Source organism: Anomalospiza imberbis, chromosome 5 (assembly GCF_031753505.1).
Source record: "Anomalospiza imberbis isolate Cuckoo-Finch-1a 21T00152 chromosome 5, ASM3175350v1, whole genome shotgun sequence".
NCBI lineage: Eukaryota > Metazoa > Chordata > Aves > Passeriformes > Viduidae > Anomalospiza > Anomalospiza imberbis.
The window spans coordinates 19,621,473-19,646,298 of NC_089685.1; the positions used below are offsets into that span (position 1 = coordinate 19,621,473).

At 36.7% G+C, this 24,826-nt stretch overlaps 1 protein-coding gene across 1 annotated transcript in view; it reads right to left on the bottom strand.

Moving 5' to 3' along the window:
- Positions 1-1,146: 1,146 nt before the first annotated feature.
- MAPK11 (mitogen-activated protein kinase 11) overlaps positions 1,147-24,826 on the bottom strand; it is a 30,694-nt gene continuing 7,014 nt past the window's right edge. The window contains exons 2-12 of the mRNA XM_068189811.1: positions 19,268-19,397; positions 18,306-18,364; positions 17,094-17,205; positions 14,874-14,903; positions 14,692-14,739; positions 12,241-12,355; positions 12,046-12,117; positions 10,359-10,438; positions 7,507-7,585; positions 5,923-6,096; positions 1,147-2,643 (exon numbers count right to left, since the gene is read on the bottom strand). Of these exons, the coding sequence (XP_068045912.1) occupies positions 2,570-2,643; positions 5,923-6,096; positions 7,507-7,585; positions 10,359-10,438; positions 12,046-12,117; positions 12,241-12,355; positions 14,692-14,739; positions 14,874-14,903; positions 17,094-17,205; positions 18,306-18,364; positions 19,268-19,397 (973 nt within the window). The 3' untranslated portion in view covers positions 1,147-2,569. The remainder of the gene's footprint in view (positions 2,644-5,922; positions 6,097-7,506; positions 7,586-10,358; positions 10,439-12,045; positions 12,118-12,240; positions 12,356-14,691; positions 14,740-14,873; positions 14,904-17,093; positions 17,206-18,305; positions 18,365-19,267; positions 19,398-24,826) is intronic.

A 24,826-nucleotide genomic window follows, 5' to 3' on the forward strand; every position in this document is an offset into this window, starting at 1 on the left:
TCAAATGATAAGCATTGTTAGTGCTAAGCCTCCCACCTTTCTGTCCCATTGGGGTACTGGCTTTCCAATTACCCTCTCCTGCTGTTGTAAACTGATAAAGTTATCAAATTGTAGTCTCATGTTGGATTGCCACAAGGGAGCTGATTACCTACTCTAGAAAAATACTTTAATTATTGATTTTTGAGGTCTAAGTAATTACCTTCATTTTGCACATCTAGGAAAAAGATGTCTGTCTCCCTACTGTTTTTCTTGACATTAAAATGAGATGATTTACAGGTTTTGATGGTAATTCATTAAAAAGGGCTGAGCTATTGTTGCCCATTACTGTCACCTTTGATTATTTTAAATGTGGGTATGACCATGTTATTCCTACATAATTTATCTCCTAGAAAAAAACTGCATCTCTGAATGTCAAAGAAAATATTCAGAGGAAGATTCAGAGTTGCCAGAAGAATAAATTTTGGAAGCAACATAAAACTTTCTACCTCAAGTGGCAGAGCTATGGCAACCAGTTTTATGCATCCTTTGAAGCATTTGACACTGGCCACCCTCAGAGCCAAGAAACCAGATTTAACAAATGAAGAGACAAACCCCATAATAAATTAATTACTGTTGGACACAAAAAGTTCTTGTGAAATCTCTTTACTTCACCTTTGCCTTTCCAGCTGAAATGGAGCTGCCAAATAGGCTTGTAAACTCAATATCAAATTCCAGAGAAAATAAAGCAGTTATTTTAACTGGCAAACAAATTAAAAAAAATGTTTAAGGTATGACTGAGTGAATATTTTCACGATGTAGTTAGACAAATAGTATAAAGATGTGGAACTTTTTCACCTATTTTAGTCAGCATGAAATTCAGTCATTGCATGATTATTGCAAGCCTCATCCAGCTTCACAGGAAGCCAAAGTAACAACGGCAGACAGCACTTCAGCGGAGTCACAAGAAATCCATGCAGGCATTTACTTTCAGATTAACATGCCCTGAGGAAAGTTGAATACAAGTAGCTGCATTTCATTGGATGCAAGTATTGGATAACTAATCAACATTGCCAAAACAGTCTATCGCTTAGTCCACAAATTAGAAGCATATTTTCTAGATGGAATGCCTATTTCTATTTCTGAAAAAAGCAAAGTTCTTGGACTTGATTTTTTGTTTTTAAATCTGTTTATTAAGAAAATGCCTTTCTTTTTACATAGAAAAAATACAGAGGAAAGTAAATGCAGTAGAATTCATTACCTTATATAACTGCTATACAGTTGAGTATTAATGACAAAAGTTTCAGAAAACCAAAATATTATAAAAAGCCACCTCCAAAATAAGACTCTGAAAGAGCAAGAACAAGACACAAACATTAAACAGCTGTGAATCACAAGTGTGTACAAAGACACAGCCAATACAGTACAAGAGGCCTCGTGCCAAAAGGATGTTCCTCTTACAGTATTATACGTTATGTTCCTGTATACAGTATAATGGAGGAATCAGATAAATTTAATTCTTTAAAAAAATCTCGGTATCTATGTGTCCTGCAATTTTTTCTTTAATTTTCCAAATTTTCAGAGTCAGAAAACCTTTAAAATTTTGCTTAAAAAGAAACTCAAATGAGAATGTGTCAAATTCTTGAATCTCCTTGTTTTGCCATGTCTTCCAATGGCAATTACTAGATTACTTTCCCAAGGATTTTGTGAAGGAAAATAAGACAATGTGGAATATTTAATTCAAAGCTGTGAACTGAATTGAGCACTCCTGCATTGCCATTTGTGACAGCCTTTGCTGAAGCTTGCAGAAGTCCACAGAGCTCTGCTGCAGTACCTTCAAGGCACCTTCCTGTAAACCCAGCAAATTCACCAACAGTCCAGCAATGGCATGGTGAGGAATACCATCGGGAAGTAAAACTGTCTCACAAATGGGAATTGTGCAGATTAAAAAATAGGTGTGGAAAATAATGAGAACAGACACTTGAATGGCAAGAGAAGAGAAAGATTTATTTTTACCGACTTTCAACTGGTGTTAAGATTGCTTGAGAGACATCCAGCACATGTGTAAGACCACCACAGATATGACTACATATGCATATTCTGTCTATCTCACTACCACGCCCTCCCTTCATAAAGGCACTAACTATAAATAGTACGAAAACAGACAGATAAAATGCCACCAAAAAAAAAAAAAAAGAATTGCTTGTATGGACATCTTGTTTATGTTTGTATACATTCATGCTTTAAATGTACAATTTTAAAATTAATTGAAACGGTCACCTTTATTTTGGCAATACAACTGATAAAATGAAACATGCAGAACACACAGCTTGACAGAACTCAGTGCATAATTTTGTCAGAATGAAGCAGTTCTTTACCACCCTTTGTGAGTTGGGAATACATTCATATTACAAGGCAAAAAACACCCCCACCCAAACCAGACAACATCTGGCTTCTGTTTAATGCATCTGTTTTTCCACATCTCCTCCAACATCTTTGGATAGTAAAATCTATGTCTGACCACAGGTTAAATTGTATGGTTATATTTTAACAGTCTTCGTAGTGCAGCAAGGCAAGACAGAGCTGCCTGTATTCACTGTTCTATCTCCAGGCTGTCCATTTTTAAGTCGGGTGGTTTAAAGCTATTCACTTCTTCATAGGTAAGTTCTGTAGAGGGGGCGTAAGGAAGAGAGAAGAATTAGGTGATATTTTCTCCAAAAGAAAAATATTCCAGACAAAACAGTTCTGCAGATACATGTGACTTGTAGTTTGTATTTCCAGCCTCTTTAGTGTCCAGATCCAAAAACCAGACTGAATTCACTAGGAATCCTCCTCTTAACCTCAGATTACAAATTAGACTCACAAATACTGTTATTGTACAACATGACTGTCCCCTTCAACTAATTACTAAAACACACAGGCCCTGAAATGAAAACATCAATTACACTGTCAGATGACCTGCCAAAATGATGTAATAAAAGACAATATGTAACGGAAAATGGAATCTTTAAAACTACCTAGATAGGTTTCAAAATGTACACTTTTAACTGTGGAGAACATTCTTTATCATCTCTCAGTCAGATGATCTCTTTATCATCTCTTTAATGCCTTCAATTATACATCATTTGCAATTCTGTGTAATTCCTTGTGATCCTGGCTTTATTTGGATTTTTGGTGTTTTTCTTTTGTTTGTGGTTTTTTTTTTTAATGTTTTATTGTAGCTGATTTAATTTTATGGTACTCTGAAAAAAATTTTCTTTTTGTCTTAGAAGTATGTAACAGCTTTCATCAGGAAATTCTATATTCTTCAATAGCTAGAAACGAATGGGTTATTTGCTATATTACCCTGCTTTGGGAATAACCCAATCTTTTCATGTTAACAGTCATGTCCTGTTTTCTGCCTTGGACATTAATGGAATATGTTGTCAGTGGCTACCTCTTTCATATTTTCTCAAATTAGATGCTGCTTTTTAAGGACGAAATCCTGTTTGCATATGGCTAACTTCAGGTTATGGCACTACTTCAGGTTCTGTTCTTCAAACAGTGATGATATCAATCTCAAACCTATTAGCTTTTTTATTAAGTAGCTCTGTCTGAGACAGCTGCTATGCCTGCAAGTGTACCTAGGACTCCTCTAAAAAGTATGTAAAAAATCTTGGGACTGAATCTTGCTTATGCTCTGGTTGTGTTGTGCTGTACCACTGTGTACAGTTTCAGTGAGAGATTTCTGTGAAGGAAAAGTTCTGTGTGCAGAACTCCAGGCATCAGAGGCTATGTTAGGTGACTTTGAGTGACTGACTTATGACTACTACATAAATTATAGGCAGCCAGGGACCTGAACTTGGAGAAGCCAGTGTCCTCACAAATTGGACACCTGGAACTGTATTAGAAATTATTCTCCCTGGCTGTGTGGTTTATGTTTATGAAGCTCCTTACCCGCATCTCACTGCACCTACTCAGCAGAGATACGTGCAACTGGAGCAACATCTAAGGAGAGAATGTATAGCATTCAACTCTGAATAGCACTCTTGGCCTCTAAAATTTTGAAATATTCTAACTCATTAAACAGGTCAGTAAGAAATCTACGAGCTTGGGTTGTGAGCCTCAGCAGTGTGCAATGGAGGCCAAAAAAACCTCTGAACTGCATAATGTATAAGACAAAATGTCTGAAATCTCATTTTACTTTGGTGCTCAGCCCCTTGAGATCAGGTACCACTGATTTTTAACTTGAACAGAAAGAGCAGAAACATGCCAACGATATCTTGAGATACTGGGCCAATATTTCATCGACAATGCAAACATTTTTTGTCATCTTACTTAAATGTGGCACATGCCGTACTTGAAAATAAAAAGTTTATTCCCCAAGATAAAAATACGGCCAAAGGGAAGAAGGAAAAGCAGCAAACCTGCTGTGCAAGTTTGGAGATTTTTCTCTCAGACCTTTTTTTAAACCTGAATAAAGACCGGTATTTCTGTCAAGATTACACAATGATGTAAAAAATGATACATGAAAAATGCACTGATAAATAATATGATACAGCCCTTCCAAGAGAAGTCACCTTCATGGCCTCATTTCAGTTTAGAAAGTGTTAAGCTGTTAAGCTAAGATTGTTCCTGAAATAATTTCAGTGGAGTTTCACCACAAACAGAAATCTGCTTCATGACTCAAAAATTGTTAAACTTTCCTGTTAAAGACTCAAGCAACTGAAAAAGCAGCAGAAAAAAAAAACATTCACTCCTAAGTACAGCAGCAAATAAATGCAGCTCTCAACAAACAAGATGTATGGCTGCTGCTGTAGGCTGCCAGGTTTTGCAAAGGAGAGCATGTGTAAGGAGTAAGCGATGCCAGTCAATCCTCCTTGTTTGTACAGACACAGTCAGCTTCTACAAAAGCCTCTCCAGGGCTCTAGGAGGTTGATTTCTTGTAGAGAGAGCCATGACCTCACTATTATCTATCTTTAAGACACATTTGCTGTAGACAGTCTGCTTTCTCCCCTGTAATGCCCAGGATAAAACATGGCACAAGTGGATGGGCATGAGTAAGACATGACAGTATTTTTCATCATAAACCTAATCACTATGATAATACATTTTTATCGAATTTTTCCCAAGTAAAAGTTACAGAAAATGCAAATAGAAACAAAAGAACATTTATTTTACGGAAGACATATTTCTTCTTAAGCCAAGGAAAGACCTTTATTGATAAACAGAAATAATTACTTTTCTACAACATTATTCTCAATTTAAATTCTCTAGTAAGGAATTTTTAGAATAATATGTCCTCATTAGACAGTAGTGAAATTGGACTGTACTTTTCAGAGTATTTGCAATCTAATGTTGAGCCACCTTACTTCCGTGATACTGCAGTGCAATATGATTGTGTTGCAAGCATGGAAGGTTGTTGCAGTATTTACCAAAGAAAGGTTTTGGTGTGTCACTCCCAAGTAAAATCATCACCCATCATCTCAAACAGAACTAATAGCATGGTGTAGTTATTAATCCAAATTCCTTTGCTATCTAATGAATTATTAACAAAATTCACATCTATGTGGGTAATATTACTTTCTGGTTCTGGTCAGAACTAGACCAGAACCCCAGGTAGTGTCACTTGCCCCAGGACAGTTACTTCAACTGTGGATCTGACCTAGAAAACCAAAAGCAAAACATAATGTGTAACTACCTGATAGCTAGCATCAGCTTTTAGTTAAGCTCTCACTGGTACAGGGAATCTAGTAAGGAGATGACAGAAGTGGGGGAGTGGGCAAAATCCAGAAAGGAAATAGAAGCTTTTCTACCTGTCCGCTCCCACAAGCACACATATGAACTTATCTTGTTTGCCTGAGGCTTAAAAGTTCAAATTCCTCTGGCTAGAAATGGAGGAAAACTGTTATTTAAGTAAGGCTTTTTCCTGGTACATGTCTTAACTAGTGCATGCAGTTCTGATACCTTTCCATTCATCTATAGTTCGCTCCTTGTTCTCTATGGACTCATCGTACAGCTCGGCCTCAGGTTCATCATCCGGATCGTGATACTGGACAAAGTAGGGATGGGCAAGTGCTTCCGACGCAGTGATCCTTTTATCGCTGTCTAAAATAAGCATCTTCTCAAGAAGATCTACAGCTAAGGCAAAACAGAAATGCAGTTCAAAGCCAGAAGAGACTATGAGGAAATAAAAGAAAAGGCAACTGTTTACACTCCATCTATTCTCACTCACCTTAAGCACAATTAATATTACTGGCAAAATTTAGGCAACAAGTAAGTTTTGAAGATTTTGTACTGCGGGTACAAAAGAGAGCTGAAGGAAGCTTCTGGTTTGCTTGTGGCATGCACAAAGGTTCAGTACAGTCAACTGGAGATCTGATTCACCTCTTTGGATATCCAAGGACTTAATTCTAAAAAGATCCATCTGTGCTTATAAGGTAAGATCCTGTGTTGTGCTTCGTGTGCTTAGGTTTGCACTGGTCAGGACTAAGCTAAGTAACTTGTAAATAATGAAGTGTGAGATTACACCTCTAATAAGCTGCACCAATGAAATGATCAGGTGAAAAGCCCAAAGCAACTTCACAGGACCCAGCATAAACAAAATATGTCTGAAGTTGACATTTGAAGTATACTAGAAATAAGAGAGAGTTGTATGACTGAAATTAGTTTTTAATGGAAATTTTATCATAACTATTTCAAATACTATTTTTTTACTGCTTTCATATAAGCATTGGCATTAATTTGCCTTTATGCTATTAACAGGTATCATGCTCTCATGTACTTCAGGCAAATAAACCCCATTTTTTAATATGAAAGTGTTCCAAACTACATGTATTTATAAGAATAAAATTTGTATTAATACACAATATTAATTCAAACCATTTTTACTCACAATACTTCCATATAATGGAATATATAATTCCTTGATGGAACTGACCTGGTACTGCAGTGAGATGACTCTGATGACTCAAGTATCTCCTTTTTGTGTCACAAGAAAAAGTTCACAGAAACATCTCTTTTGCACAGGCAGAACCAATTGATTAGACATAAAAACAATTATACGGGATTAGATCAAAGGTCTGCCTTAGCCCAGTATCCTGTGTCCAACAATGGCTCATATATTCCTAGGAAATAATACTCCAAAGGGTCATTCAAACAGCTGTACTTCCTGGTATATTCTTCTGCTTGCCAGCAATTTACAGCTCATGGCCTTCCTGAGCCAGAAGTGATGTCTCTAATCTAGACCCAATGACATTTTAATTTATTTTTGCTGTGTACAGCTGGCTTTTGCTTTTTGTCCATGGACCATTTCCCTTTAGGAGGTTCTTGTAATCTTCATCAGAAACAAAAAGACACAGGCTTCATGAAGGGGAAAACAGTCTTAGGATGAAAGGTTAAGCAATGCTCTTCTCACTGGTATTATTATTATTATTATTATTATTATTATTATTATTATTATTATATAGGACCATACAGCATGGAACACAAGGAATGCTTGAGTCCCTATGTTAGTGAAAAGATTTATCTGTGTCAGTCTGACTTTCTTACCTAAGGGATTGGCACCACGAAACACTGCTTTCAAATCCTGCTGAGGCATATGTGGAAGGGATTCGATGTATTTTCTTGCCTAGAAATAAGTCAATATACATACCCATATCCACAGGGTTAAATTTTGCTCAACAGTAACCACATCAACTCTAAAAAAACAGACATTTTTAAAATGTTTCTTCTACATAGGAAATCTCTTTACATAAAACCACAATGTACGGCCTTGTTTCAAACACTGACTCCAGTACACTGGACAATAAGCAAGAGAGTTTTAAGCAGGTGCATTTTGGTTTAAGTGTTAGCACTTTAGTTTTCACCTGTGCTTACTGGTTCATTGCAGTATATCCCCAGGGAACACATGCATGTAAAGCTCAATCAGAAACTGCAGCCTAAATAATCTTTCAGTTACCCTCAGCAAAATGGTGTAATTCAATCTGCAGCCTTCCCTCCTCTCTCTTCTCTGGTGAGACGTAGCTTCACAGACCAAACAACAAATTCTGACACTCCATGCAAACAGATTTTCAGATGTTTAACAGAATTTAAGAGCTTGCCTTTTCACTGTAGCTGTGAAAGGTTAATTCAAACTCAGCTAGTAAAAGCCTGCCTGGGTATAGGATCCACAAATGTCAGCCTAACAGTACATGAGCTACAAAATTTTAGGCTGAGGTAGGTAGGTTGGCAAGAGAAGAGGTTGCATACTTGGATCAGACAAAACAGGGAATTCTGAAAAGGAAGTGTCAAAAAAGAAGCAGGTAGCTATTCCCTAAATCCATTAAAAATCTCAGCTGGTCTTTGGACAAACCCTAACCCTTTTAAAATGCCTCTGAGGATTTAGCAGTCCTGTTAGAAGGACACTATCTGCATAAGGCTAACTAAGCATCCTTGGCCCATGGAAAACAGCAACTAATCAACAACTAATCCTAACATGACTGAACAAGATGCGGTGAAAATCACCTCCTACCATGCCCAGAAATCCCTTGGAAACAACACAGACCTATCAAAGTGCACTTACTAGCCTGTCCCCTCTGGTTATATACTCACCACAGAAATCTGACCAAGAAAATCCCAATGTGTAAATTATTCTGAAATGCAATTACCATTTATACTCATATTAACATGAAACACTGACAAACACCTCAGTAACTTGTGCTGAAATATCCAAGGAGGTTGATCTATTAGTTTCTATTAGTTTCTTTAATCCTCTACTTATAACTAAAAATAGGCTTGGCATTTCAGCAAATCTCTGACATTGCTGTTACAGGAATGTCAAAAAATTGTCTATGTCTGCAAGCTGCATTAAGAAATAACTAAACAATAAGGACAAACTACATGGTAAAGAAGAACTAGAATGAAGAAAATCCCTTGCAACTGGCAATTACCTCCAAGCAAGGTATGCATCTCATTTGACATTGCTCCTCTAATCAGGCAGCAGCAGCCCAGAGGTGACCTAGCAGCACTCCTGTTCATTAACCTGGTTTTTGTGTTCTGCCTGTGCTCTAAAGGTATAATTGGCCCAAATAAAATAGTTTCAGGATTCCTGTACCTCACTGAGCTATGCTCTGAAACACAAGAAATTAAAAGAACAAAGGACATACTATTTCCAGTAAGTATTTAAGGTGCTACTCTCACAATCAAAAAGCTCACTAGTTGTGGGAAAATAACACATTTGTATACACTACTGAGAATGTGTTACAGCAAAACCTGTAGGATCTTAACAACTCATGAAGGCTACAAAAGGACCTATAAGACTATACAAGGACCTATGCTTAGGACAGCACAGTCTAAGATTTGCTGGTTGATGAAGTCCCTGGCAAAAGGATGGATGCTTAGTTAGTCTCCTGCCCCAGCCATTCCTAGGCACTGGGTAGCCAAAAATTCTGGGACTGTGTACTGGCCTGTGATGATGAGGCTGCATTATGCTTGGACCTTCTAGAAATACAGGGCTGCTCTGGCTCTCCTACTGCTCCTGCTTACTTAACCTGCTAATGTACTCATTAGTAAAGTCAAAGGAAAACCATCAATATATACATAAGGTGAGAAATAGCCATTAGTATTAGTCTGAGGTGTATAAAGAAGAGGTTTAAGGAAACAGCTGCAGCTTAGGAGGTATCTGTGTGCTGGTGTTTATCTGAACTCTTACACAGTGCCCATCACCTATCTTTACCAAACAATACTACATCTCATTCCTCAGCTGGCTATCCACAGTCACTGCTTACAATGAATCTTTTAAGTGTCACTTTAGCAGAGAAATTAAGTAGAAATTGTTCATTTACTAGATTACTATTTAAAGAAGTCACATGGAAAGTTAAAAAGCCCACTCTTTATGAATATTATCAAGAAATTGAACCTCACGCAAGCATTTAGAAAGATGAATGAATATAATTTTCAAATTAGGGATCTAAATAGAGCACTCATGCAGAACACACATTATTTGATTTGGATACATCTCTGTTTAGAAATCTTACAACAATGGAAAGCATACAAATTACAGAGACATCAGGTTTAATAGCAACAATATAATGCTTTGAGCTGAGCACCAGTTTTAATTTTATAAATTATAGTTTAATTATAAGCACTTTAAAAGATCATTGGGACTAATTTCTTAACACTTTGCAAAAACTGAGTACATGAGAACAAGTATCAAAATTTATCCAGTGACAGTCAAGGCATCTGGATGCCTCCAAAAGCATATTTTTGAATGGTGGCATTCTAGCAGCAAAAAACAGAGGTAATTTTAAGGAATTTGCTTGTTGACAAATCAGAGTGCCCATGTAACACAGGCAGTGACATAGAATGCCAGTTAGAGAAGGAATGGCGGAAAGTCAGTTAACTGAATGAAGCTGTGAACTCACATGTTCTGATGATATCTTCTTCAGAAGTTCCGAACTGGGCGTGCCCACAACTTCCATTATTCTCTTCAGTTGATCAATATCTGCATAGTTTCAGGGAAATAAACAGCACACAGTCCTTCTGGGTTTAGACAATAAATGAGCTTCCCTGCATGTAACTAAGATGCTTAAAACCATTCAGCAAGACAATTGCACCATAGCTCATGGAAGGATATCAATTCATACTTGCTTAAGCCTAGTCCTGGAGAACCAAATTCTCTACTGTACTATTTTAACTTGTCAGGTATGTCAGCTGCATGAAAAATATTGCTTTTCTGTCCTAGTTCCCAATTTAATACATTCTTAAGCTTAATATTAATAGCATATTTATGTTTCAGCGATCTGAGGGATTTCTGAAGATCAGTTTAATATGATACATAGCTCATAGGCCTAAATTACTAATCTGAAGACTGGCAAGTGAAAAGTTATAATTTGGTGCCTTTCAAATTTTGCTTTGTATAGGTCTTGAGATTAAAACCTTTGAAAATGTTAATTTTTTATTGTCACCTAGGACATGTAAAGTATATTACATTTTTATAGAGACTCAAGATTTACAGCTTTATTTAAATTGATATAATCATATAGTTGTAGACAATATTTTATGACAGCAACAAAAAAAATCTTATTTCTTGTGAACTATATATATTGATTTTTTTCAAATACCACATATCATGTAATCAAACAGTCTGAGGACAGTCATCTCCCGATGATGATATACCTGGAGAATGCCTGTGGTTACAAGAAAGCCTACTGATGCTGAACACAACAGAAAGGCCAGTGAGGAGGTTTAGTCTCAGCTCTCTTAAGATTATTTCAGGCAATTCTAATGTCATAATGCTTTGCACCCAGCAACAGCTTAGTATCACCAGAAGTGTTTGTTTTTGGAGGGGTTTCGGAGTAGCAAGAAATGTCAATATTCAGTACAGAAGAATGTGCTCTTGTTTTTCATAATAAAAGCTTGATGCAGTTGTTTCCTCATTCCTTATTATGTGTTTATTTTCAGCTTTCTTTTATTATTTTACTGCTCTCCTCAGAAACATCTCATTTTTGCTCCTGTCAGCACAGGAAATGCCAGTGGAAATCCCTGATGCTCCATCAGGGACCACAGCAGAATGCTGAAGAAAAGAAAGGACTTTGTTGCTCCTGTGGCATTTCTGGAACTACTGGCTTCTTTTAATATAGCAGGACACAATAGATCTATTAATTCACTTATTATTTAAAAGTTAACTCATTTGTATTTTCTGAAACTTTCAGCCTAAAAGCAGTTCTGTTTTGTTAAATCATATTAGCTGGTGAAAAGATGATGCCTTTACTCAGCTTCAGTTTTAGCATATGTTATTTCAATAAGATCCACACATGGAAGAAATCTACCCTGTTGTAACTAGGTTATTATTTAAATACAGATACACAAAAGAATAAATGTAACTTTTTGTTGTTTAGGAACATCTGTTACTGGTTTTTATCTTACCAATGGGTCTAATTTTCAGTTGTCATATATAATGAACTGAAAGATTAGCAAATTGTTTATACTTTTACAAGTTTGTTACCTCAAAACCATGTCTATAGAAACACTCAAGTCCTTAGGGAAAAAAAAAAAGAAGACTTAGAGAGTATTTTTTTAGTTCCATTTTAAATTTTATATAAAGGATACAATCATTTCCTGGAAACAGAGCCTTTCCCTTCAATAGCTCTGCCATGATACATCCAACCGACCATATGTCAACTGCCAAAAAACAGAGACAGAAATGTGCACAATGAATCAAAGAGATCCTTAAACACAGCTGCTTCTTGGTTTAAAACTATCACTATATCCAGCTGTAGCAAAATACAAGCCTTCACAGTTTACCTGTTTGATTGTAGTGCATCCAGTTTAACATAATTTCTGGAGCTCTGTACCATCTTGTTGCAACATATCCAGTCATTTCATCATCAGTTTGACGAGCTAAACCAAAGTCTAAAATCTACAGAATAAAAATAAAATAATAATTTTAAAAAACCCCTTTCACTTTTGTTATAGGTCCTGATTTTCCCATTACTCATTACTGAGTTTTCTGTAGTGCCTCACTATTGGTGAAGTAAAGCAGCAGCACTCTGCAGACGAGCTCATCTGCTCTTCCTGCTGTATCCATGCAACCTCTGGTGCTGCATAAAGATATTTCCACTGCAATGAACCTGGTGCTTTGTTCTCCACGGCAGACTTTATATTTTGCCTTGGGTTCAATTTTCAACTGACATTAATTTACTAAAAATAATCACTGTTGCTATAAAAAATGAAATATTATTATCATCTGGGAGTGTTTGTGTAAAACGCTAATAGCAAGTGCCAGTGGCCATTTAAAGACCAAATAAGCTGATCACAAATCTGCAGAATTTCTGTTGTCTAATTTTCTTATGTCTAAGTATTTACTCAAATCACACATTATCCTGATGCCACTAGGAGAGAAACATATATCCTATGTAACAATGTAAATTTAAATCACACCCTCTTTGTTTTCAGTAGTACTTGCCCACCAAAACAAAGGAGCTCTGTTTACATACACAGCGGCTTGATAGCAAAGTGTTCCCCTCCAGATGCTTTTCCTTGCTAAGTTTACATTGATGGGAAGTTCTTTCAACTGAACTTTCCCAGCTAATTTCCTTGCTTTCAGTTCTATTCTCTGGTTAGTCTATGTCCCATTGATTATGGACCCTAGCTCTAAGAGAGACTACCTTGAAAGGGTACTATCTGAGCCTCAGTGCTGTTAAGTCAGTCATCTGAGCTAGCCAGCATCTCTTCACATAGAAATGTGACTAAGATCATTGAGTATCTCCTGTGATTAGATCCAGGATTATTTATTAAGCTGATGGCTAATCCTTTTCACAGGGAATAAGAAAATTTCAAGAGTATAATTCAAAATTCCTCAGTTATAATCCAATTAAAAGATATAAAAAGCCTCAAGAAAAATATTAAGATATAAATAATAAACATCTTTAGTTCCAGTATAGTTTAAAAGCATAATTTATTTTTTAAGTAAGAAAAGAAAAATGCATGAGGCAAACAACCACAAATAATGGTGTGAAACTCAAACAGTAATGCCCTTATTTTTATAAGGATTTTGGCAATATTCTTCCTTAACAGCTGATCCCTTCCACCAAATGTGCACACACACACACACACTTTCCTTCTTTTTGCTTCTGTTTCCTTTTTGTTAGTACTTGGAAATATCCACTAATTTGTCCTATTAAAAATAATTTGAGGAAGTAAAGCTATAAATATAAACAAAGCAGAGAGCAGTGTAACAAACGTTAGATAGAGGTGCACAGATTTCATAATAGAAAAAAAACAGTAAAAGTCTTCTTTACTTCCAGTACAAAAATACAGCACACATTTTAGAGTACATGATCAAACAGAGATGACCCACAAAATTTCACAGATGCTGAACATACATGCATGAAGACATTAAAGAGATAATAATGAAACTTGCTGAGCATCTGCAAGTGTTGCTAAATCAAACAGGAACTAGTTTCTCACCACAAATCCGGATTAGTGCAAGAACCTAACTGCACTGCTCTTACTCATTATTTTGATTTTTTGCTGATCTTGTGGTATTTGGAGTCTTTTCTTAAATCCCTTGCAGCTGGAATAAAGTGATTACATCACAGTCTTAGAAACAGGAATAAAGATGTTTCTAGCTGTCATGGAGAAATGTTTAACTTCTCATTCTTAAACTTAAAAGCTTAGAAAGCTACAAGATATAATTTCCTTCTCCAGAGTCTCATGCTTACTATGTAGTATCATATCACACAGACACACTAAGAGCTGTATTTATATAGATGTGTACATCAAAATAGCATATGGGAAGCAAGGATTATAGGGTTCTTTTTGGTTGGTTAGGTTTATTTGTTTCTTTGTCTTGCTGCCTGTAACTGGTAATACTGATTTATTTGTTGCCACCATTACTTAATTTAGCTTGTATGTTCTATAGATACAAATATGAAAGTTGTTACAAGGCTTCATCTATACATGGCAGATGCAGATACATACCACAGGTCAGACTCTCAAGATATACTCAGTTAAGTACTCACTCAGGTTCCAAACTATTACCTATTTACCATCTGTGGGGTACATAGGGATTTTGCAAAGATATTTGTATTCATATTAAATTAACATCTGGGAGAAAACATAATCACAGAAATGGACAAGTAGCAAACAGTTGAAATTAATGGAATGAGCCATAAAAATGGTAATTAACATTTCATAAAACTGTCATATTGAGAGTTTTTACAACCCTCTTTGCTACAACAGCATGATACCCACCCTCAATTCACAGTCTTCATTTACAGCTAGGTTACTGGGCTTCAGGTCCTGTAGCAGAACACAGAGTTAGTCAAGTACGACTTCAACCTTTTAAAATGTATTGTAACTATGTCTTAGTAATACATTTGGTGCACAGAGGGACATACTTCATTCATTTTCATTACCTCAAAGACTGAACTCACCCGATGGATGATTCCAGCTGAGTGAATATACTGTGAAACAAAACAAAACAAAAAAGGTAAGATTTCAAGTTAGAGGTGAAGGGAGGTCAAAGCCACTTGTCTTATTTTTTTGCTTCTGAGACTGTTTTATATACAGAAAATACTTGCGTCATACCACGTTTACAGATCAGAAGTATGTCAAACTTCAAAACCTCCCTGTTTTGTCTTATCCAGAATTGGATATTTCAAGAAAGCTAACCATGAAGACTAGGTGATTCTTTTGTATAAAGTCTCTTACCAATTCAGAATTTGTTCCAAAAAGCCTTCCCTGGGTGTCCATGTTGATCAGCTAGTGGCTAGTGAAATCGGTGGCCTAGAGAGCAGCATGGCTGACTCCTACATGATATAAGTCACTTTCTCATACTGTGAACACTGATGTGGGTGAAAGGCAGCCAGACCTGCACTCTGGGACAGGTCAGTGACCAAAATACCCACCTACGCCACAGCATTACTTCAGGTCCACTTTAAAGTGGTATTTCAGTGGCAAGTTGGTGTCTCTGCTATTTTACATAAATTGTTTAAAATAAAAAAATTAGAAAAGCTTACTCTGTCATTGTCTATTGTTCTCTAATTAGGATTAACAGCAAGTTTATCTATTATCTTATCAACCAGCATGAGCAGGGCCTTGAAAATCTTCTATTCTCTAGAGGTGAAGTAATGTTTTTTAGGAGAAGGGATTATACACAAAACCTCTATAGCAACTGAGAAAACCCAAAGGGAACACAAGGGCATTCTTCATGTTCCAGACCTAAGAACTGTTTATCAGAAGGCAGGGCCACCTCTCAATGTACCTCACAGCAGCTGCAAGCAGCTGAATGAAGAGGAAGCCAAAACACTGCTATCAACAGAACGAACTGTGTCTCTGCTCTGCTGAGACAACCACAGCAGCCCCTCCTGGTGCCACCAAGCAGTCATATATAGGATCAAATGTTCTTTTGCTAACGAGACATGAGAATTTCAATTCCAGAAGAGAGGAGCCACCAGCAACCTCTCCCCTTTGAAGCAGAGCCAGAAATGCACCTGAGTGCATTTCTGAAATTAATATTCACTTAGACAAAATTCTTACTATTATTTAGCTTTGACACAACATAGACTTACATTCAAAACCACAAGCAGGACAATTAATGCCAGAATCCATCTTCCTAACTAAGCTATTAACTCACATAAATGAGGCAAAGCAATTAAGGGCTCAGTTGTGCAATTTTTATTCACTAAAATCTGTACTTAAAGTGATGGAACCTGCATGCATGAATAAGAATTACTGTCTCAGGCACAAGGTGATTTGCTGAAAATCATGTAATAAGTATATTTCAGAGCCAGTATTTACCGTGGCTTGCTTTCAAACATATATTATTTTCCATGTTCAAAATATCAATTACTGTTAAGTTAGTTAGTAAAGTTGCTGATCTCTGTCTTTTCTGTTTGCTTTTATCTCGGGAAAATCTATACTGGTCTGAGAAAAACCTTAGCACCTAGTAATGGGACACATTACCTTCATCTTCTCCTATTTATAGACACTTACCTATTAAACATCAGCAAAGTTATACATATTTTGATTCCTTTGGAAGAAATTTTTCTGTAGCTTCATTGCCTGTGTTATTAAAGTGTATAAATTTTAACTGATTTGATTAAAGGAAATAATGACTTTACAGGCAGACTAAGGCCTACGTGATTGTGTGCAGCATTGTACATTGCTGGGATAAATTTCTACTTCCCGATATTTCCCAAAGGACCCAACTAACGTGGTTATCTCTTCACCCATGTGACACTCTCTACAAAAATCAGGACTGTGGTTTTTCAAAGTGGCTCATGTCTTTCAAAGCACAAATGTGAGTTACTTTCCATATTGTTCTTTATCCATTTCATATTCTTCAGAATTTTTGAGACATCATATAGCATGTTATTGTCCTGCAACAGGAACTGAAATAGACACTGATCTAAAGTTAACTTTCAAGGGGAGTATTCACATGTATTGTGCATGTAAACATTGATAGGCTTGGGGGTTTATTTCTGGTGAGAAAAATCATCTGATAATTTCTGAAATGATTGCTACTATTTGTGCACTTTTAAGATGTTAAAAAAAAGTGTTTAAAGTATGCTCATTGCAACCAACCAGTCCCTACAACATTTAGATTGCTGACTCATTACTACAACATTTAGATTCCTGGACTCAGACAGTACCTTAAGACCTCGAAGTAACTGATAGATGAGAAACTGTATATGATCATCTGTTAACTTCTGGCACTTCACAATGTTATTCAGGTCAGCACCCATTAAATTTGTCACAAGATATCTGTGAAAATGAAGAAGTGAGGAAAAAAATGAACACAGAATGGCAGAACATAAATTCTTCTAGAAGATTATCCACACAGGCCATGTAGGTTCCTTTTCCACTGTCTATTAGCACATTTTATATCCTTTAAATCAGCTGTGAGTTCTAATAAAGCAATCACTGCTATGAGACTTAATATAATGAAAAAGAAAAATACTTGCAGTATATTAGAAGATTTTATCTCTGTTTTCATCATGACACATTACAGAAGTGATACATGCAACATATTTTTGATGCAGAGGAAGCCTTGGCCAGCATCTAAGTGGCAGCCTGAGCCACCAAAACTACAGGGCCTGTAAGGCCCTGGAATATCTGATGATGGAGGGTAATATTAGAGTGGTAGAAATACGAGTGCTTTGTGTAACTTCCCTCTCTTCTCCAACTGGAAGTTTTATTTTTTGACAAATTTTGCAGAAAGATTGATTCTTTTTCAAATACAGTGCTGGAACAAAAGCATGCATCTGTCATACCCAATTCCCATTTGTGTGATTTTGCCGCAGAGTCAAAGGGGTTTGGTCACTAATTTCCACAGAGACAAAAACATGTTAATTACTATTTCTTCTGCTAAATTGTTTATTTAAGAGCTTACACAATTATGTAAACCAAGAGGAAATCAGCATGAATCGTATGTTTGAGTCACACCGAAATAGACCTAGTTTTAGGTTGGCTAGGAGTCTAGCCTAAATTTACCTTGCCTCAGTTAACTAACATAACACTTGCCTGCATTCCTGAACTCTGCCATCTATGTATGAACAAATAATCTACAGTTTACAAACACACAATTGAACTGAAAAAGTTTTAAGTTTATTGGCATTTATGCAGCATTAAATAATTTACCATATACCTTTAATCTAATTTAAATAGTTTAAATTTTCATCTAGAAAAGTACAAAAATGAGGCCCATCTCCCTGCCTCCTCTTTTGTGGGAAAGTTGCAAAAAGATTTTTACAAAGCTGACTCTGGCTGAAAGTCTTTTAGAAATGTATGTTCTTCCTTTTTAAAAGCAGAATGGTATTTACTTACTTAGTAACTAGTCAGAATGATTTAAAAAAATTACTTACACTTCATTAAAGTTTTCTATTGATGTTGCAGGTGTAAAAACATCAAGCAGTCCTATAACCTGTCAGGTGAAAGAAGGGGAAGGAAGTGACATTTTATTTTTACAAACCGGTAAAGCAACATGTGATTTGTATTGATACTGCTCAACATTTTTGGGATGAAACATACAAAAATATGACATACTGAAAACTGACATAGCAGGTGATCTATAAAGGTATCATCTCAGCCATCTTAATTACAAAGAGTAAAAAAAATAAAGGCAGAAGAAGTAATGTCTCATTACAGAAAAGCTGACACTTGCCTTATACAATTGTTATACTTTAGATTATGCACACCTTCATGAGTATTCTTGGTCTGTTTTTGTTAACTTTTTTATTCTTTCTCTGGGATATTTTTCAATCAACCATATTTTATTCAGGCTTCAAGTCATCAAGCTCCCTTTAGGCAAGTGGATCCTCCACTGAAATCAACTGCTTACCACACAAACTTAGATCAGTTATTTGGGATCTGAAGGTCTACTGTCTTTCATTTAGCTATTACACTGTTGTCAATTGCAACAAGACTAATCTGCCCCTAATTTCTCAACAGAATCCACATTCAGCAAAAGCAGGTTTGAGGTGTGGGGTCTTTTTTTCTTCTGGGCTGATGTTTCAAGAGGTTTCAACAGCAGTGAATAGAATACTTTTATTACTTTATTAGAGAAGAGTACGATGACTTGTTTTGAGTTTCATTAACCTCACCTTCAAGATTAAATTAGATATTTTTTAAAATAAAAATGCAGCATGTTACTGGAAGTTTCTAAAGTCCAGTGGCTTCACTACACCTAAGGTGGCTAGGTCCATATATCTTGGGTAGCTAGACAGTTGCATACACCTTTTTGAAAAAGACTGTACCTAAGTGAAATTAAGCCTATATTGTAAACTTTTGTAATGGAAACCCAAAGGGAAGAACTCACTCCACTTACATTCTCATGCTTCATGTGCTTAAGCAGCCGAAGCTCCCGGTAGGTCCTCCGGGCATGGATAAGTGATTGAAAAGGTCTTGAAAGCTTTTTCACTGCCACCTTCTGTCTTGTTTTGGTATCATAAGCCGAGCTGAAAGAGGGAAAGAAAAAGTCCACATTGATGGCATGTTCTACAGCAAAGCTCTCAACCAGATCACTGAAGGAACTTGTAGACTCCTGAGGGCTCTTACCCCTTCCTTTACCCTCTTTCACCTTCTACTGAGGGACTGCAACCAGGGAGCTAGTCAGCAGTAACTCCTGCGTATTCAAACAGGTCCCTTGTTTTCCATCTAGCAAATTACTAATGCTTATGGTACTGTTCAGGACTTATCCCCAGGCAGCTCTTTCCCCAAATGGCAGGAAAAGTAACCAGACAATTAGCTCCATTTGTGCAGCTCCAGCCTCCAGCTCCAAGGCAAGGCTCATAGGGAATATGGGGATTCAAAATGAAGTTTGTTCTTACTGAGCAAATTGGAACCTTTACTAATTAGGAGCAGTGCCTTTGTATCTATGATTACTAATTATTATGTAATGATCAGCTTGATAGACGATAATGTCTCCAAACTGGTATCAAGTTAGGATGCTAACACAACCATGGCCATGCCTTTCCCAACAAGTGAGGAACAGGCACATTTTATACTCCAGCCCACATATCCACAGCATGTGCTTAACGTCCCACAGATGGAGGTGCCCTGCTGAAGAGGCACTAAATATACAGTCAATATTTGCAAGCAAGGGAGACCCACTCTTTTTTTTGGGCATTAGAAAGACATGACAAGCACAAGCCACAAATAAATGATCTCTCATATGTGGCACAGGGATAAAAATGATCCCTGTATGTATTACTTCATGACACTACATAGTCCAATTATAAAAATATTCCGTTTGTAATTTCCTCTTAAGAGGGAAAAAAATTCTTTTGGTTGTTACTCTTATTTATTAAGAGTGTTACTAATTGTGTTCAATTAAAATACCTGGAAATTCTCAGTTTAAAGACTGGATAACACTATGTGTACTTGCTAGAGAGCTCTAAAAAATCAAGAGACTTCCCACACATTTATTTTATTACAGAACTTTTTGGAAATACAAACACAAAAATTAAACATGAAAAACACATGGAGTAGAATGTCAACAGTCAGCATTTAATAAAATGCTATTAAGTTCTTCTGCATAGTGTTTTAAATACTCCCACAAATCATTGTAGAACACACCTGCTAGAGACAAAAAACATTGATGGTGCCTGGAGTAGCTTCCAAACTAATACACCGAGTCTACAATCAGCTGCAAATAGGTGGACTCTGACACATATTTGGTGCTATGCTAAAGTCATGAAAAGCCAAGTGAAGAGCAAAGCCTCTATCTGCAGGATAAGCTGGTGTTTCTAACCTGAAGAAACAAAGGATACAATCAAGAAATGTGTAGGAAGAACAGTGGAATCCGAAAGGTGATTGTCCTGGAATTAACCCAACCTCCATAAGGCTAATCCAGAATTTCATAAAGACAGAATAGAAGCAAGTAGATTTGATCAGCAAGTTTCTTGCAGGCTCTATGGAAGGAGGGAGTCACTCATGAGATAAATGATAAGCAGATTACTTAGCTGGTTTTTTGCAAGCATCACAGAAGCAGATCTTCTGGCAAGTTTTAAAGGTGTAGAGTGCTGTGGTTTTGCTGAGCACCTCAGAAAGGGCATTTCCTGAGCAGAACATAGAATGCATAGGAAGAAGAAGACTGGTATCTCTCTGATGAGTGGATGGAGAGGACACAACAGAGAAACTCGTTCCAACAGTGGGGCAGGGACAGTTATTCTGGATACGAGGATGCTGTGTGGCTTAATTACATGGAGCAGCTCAAGGAATGAACAGTGTGAGAAGAACTGACAACAGAAATATCTTAAATTCCACATGACCAGCCACAAGGACAACATGAAAGTTACACAAATAAATCTAAAGAAATAAAAAGGAAGCCAATGCTTAGCTTCCAATATAACAAAGATTAGATGTAATTGCCCTGTGTTTAGCCATGGGCAACAAAGCCACTGGAGAACACTGCCAAGTCTCACAAATGCACACTGTCTATAGTCTTTCCAATTTTTGGGGGAAAGGAAATGTTTATCCAGGTAAATAAATAACATTGCTCAAAACAGACGTTTGCTTAGCATTGCAGCTTTTCTGGCAATTCACAATTACTTTTTAAAAAAACCCCAAATCTGTGCTGTTAACTATTTTGATTTAACAGGGAAGAAATGTGTTAGAGGCCTGTTGTCATGGTTTAACCACAGCTGGCAACTAAGTGCCATACTGCTGCCTGCTCACTCCTGTCCAACTCCACCTCAGAAAGAAAAAGTAAACTTTATGTGTTGACATAAGAACAATTTAACAATTGAAACAAAATATAATAAAATTTAATAATTATGCCAAATAATACTACTCTAGACAGACTTTCTATCATAATTTAGAAAGAAACAGAATTACCGCTATCTTTTTAGTTAACAAGAAACAACTTTGTAACAATCATAGCAATAGCTTTTTCAGATATGATCACTCTTGACCCAGAACCCATCAGAGTTATGACACAATTTTTGCTGTCTCTCCTTTTCAAGATCAAGGATAAAAAGCCATTACTCTGCTGGGATGGCATCATTTTCACACAGATTAGAGACTTTGGTTTAGTGTGATTTTCAATCATTGCTTAAATTAGACTCACCTTTTTAGTGTTGTCAACTTCTATATTTAATGATTCTATTGAAGTTCCACTAGATGAAAAATCAATTTTTAGTTATATGCACATTTTCCCAGTTCTTAAGATTTCAGAGAAAAGTTTGAACATAGGAAGCTACTGCAGTCCAAAAACTCAAGAGGCAGAAAGCATGGGATTTTAACAGCCTCAAGATAACTTTGTAACTTTTGATGAGATATGGATTTTGGTAGCTGATGTTTATAAATACGGCTGTACATACAGTAATTTCCTTAGTATCCATGGAGTTTATCCTCTGTGGTTGCAGAGCAGTAAAACTGGACAGACAGGTCATTCATGTGCGCAGCCTGCTCAGAACCCTCAGGGATTTTGGGACTAGAAGCACACTATTCACCTGTGGCTACTTAGTCTTTGGGATCAAATTTGCTTCAGCAGCTGGAGGGCTGTTTGTAGGAGCCTGATCTTAGAAATCATACATGGAGCCAATTTGTATCCAATTTAGTAAACTCCAGTATTCAATGCAGGAAGAATCCTTCCCAGGATCAGCTGGTCCCCTTGAACTACAGCCAGTCCCTGAAATTCCTAACGCTTTGGGCTCAGAGAAGCTTACTAGCTGGGCACAGCACTACCCACAGTGCCTGGAAAAAGCTCATCTTGAATGCAGCATTCAGTCTACGAGTTCTCTTCACTCCTGGAGCCAGCTCAGACATAGCTGATGCAGAATGAAGGCATGACCCAAAGATGGTTGTACATGATGCCAGTGTGATGTCTCCAGCAACATTCCCATTTGCTGTAGGTTACCCATGTCAGACAATATTCCATCCCCATCAATATTCCTTTCCATCACTCTGGATAACCACAAGATTTTGATTGTCTACAAAGTCTTTCAGAAGCATTATAGTTGTACAAATTATTTAGGTATATGCAATCTAAGCAACTGATTTGGGGTTAGGTGCAAAAAACAGGAGATTAACTTTTCAGATTTAAAAAAAATATAATTCAGTCTCTTAGCTTGCAAGGCTGTTACCTTTACATCATCAGAAGTTTGACAATTGGCTAGACACACTATACTAAAACTTGGAGAGAATGCTGGACACAGCACATGTGACAGTGACACTGGGTCTGATGTTTCCCCATATTGTTCCAGGATTCTATTTTTGTTTCTTTCACTGCAGCATGAGTTTCTTTCCTTCTTTCCTTTACTGGGTCACATTCCTCCAAAACATGCAAAAATTCCCCATTGCATGTAACTGTTGAGAGAAAGACAACAAAAAGAAAGAAAAACCCCAAAAATGCAATTCATGTTCAAAGTACAGGTTTACAAGTTTGAATTCTTATCTGCAGACCTCAGCACCCTTTCAAGTACCCACTGACTCCTTCCACTGGAGGAGACATGAACTTCCTTGTGGACAGATGTCTTCTTAATTTGTAAGATCCTAAGTTTCCGAGAAAAACAAATAGCAGCAGAAGGGTCTATGTGAGCAGGAATTGAAGGGGAAAGAACTGAAGAAGGGTCAACACTCAGAGAATCTCATTACTGATGGAGGCAGCCCTTATGGCACCATGCACTGGCAAGTAAGACAGAAAAGAGGGACCACAGGAACACTACCCTGGGACATTTTCTAGTAATTTCATGCAATTTGGGTTCCTAGAACTACAGTGAATAACAACCCTTTCTCGCACTTCTCATAAATGTCATGTAAGTGAAAGAAAGTCATCACATGAACAACATGGATTTTATTTTTTATTTGCAAGGTTTAGTTTGTGAGCTTTGTCTTTTAGGATTTACCTATCTTGTTCTTCTTTAAAATACATATTATATTTTTAATTTAAATAAAAACCTACTTTTTATGGAGATATGGAGTAGTCATGAAAAAAGCACACACAGCATCCATCCAATACTGGCAAATGGACCATATCAGCTATTGGCAGTGAAGCAAGAGAACAGAAAACAGCTACCCACAGCCATTTTAAGTAAGCCAGTAAAGTAAACCAAGAAAATGGTTAAATTGTTTCTTCTTTATAAATGTTTAGTTACTGTTTTGCAAGTTCATGTTGGTGGTTTTCACTCCCTAAGAGCTAGCCGAAAGGTTTGTTTGCTAAACCGCACAAATTGCAACACATATGTGCATCAAAAGGAAACCATAATGAAAAATCAGATGGTGGCAAGAAAAAACAGCATGAGGATGTAATGGGAAGCTCTGAAATTAGATGTTAATCTTCTCATTAGACAAAAAAATCCCACTTGCTTGATGATGACAGGTTATTGTACTGTAAAAATTACATCCCCTCACTTGGGTATTATTCCAACACACCATGCTGAGCAGTAGCATCAATGGTTTTGATTTTAGTACAATGACTGTTAATTATCTCAGATTAATTTACCCCTAAATCTAAACATAAACCCACAAAATATCTCTTACATATGGAACATAATTGTTCTATAACCAACATAAAAGTATGTTGTTTTTTGTTTTAAGCAGACATTGAAAATACTAAAAAATAATCACTCTCCACATGTTTATGTGAATACATCACCAGTTTTCATTCAAGGGAACCTGATCATAAAAGTGCTGTATCAGCCTCTGAATCCACAAGCCATATTTTATTTTTTGATCTGTCTCCTGTGCCTCCACAGTGACTTAAACATTTAAATAACTTTACTGAGGAGCAGTCACACTTTTTTAGGTGAAGCTACAGACAGCACAGCTTATATCAGTGGAAATGATGTATTTAAAATCATGGTTGTGAGAAAAACATACACAAGGCTGGGGTCATAAGCTGTTAGCTTCCTCAGCATGTGCAACCAGCTCATGGATACTAAAA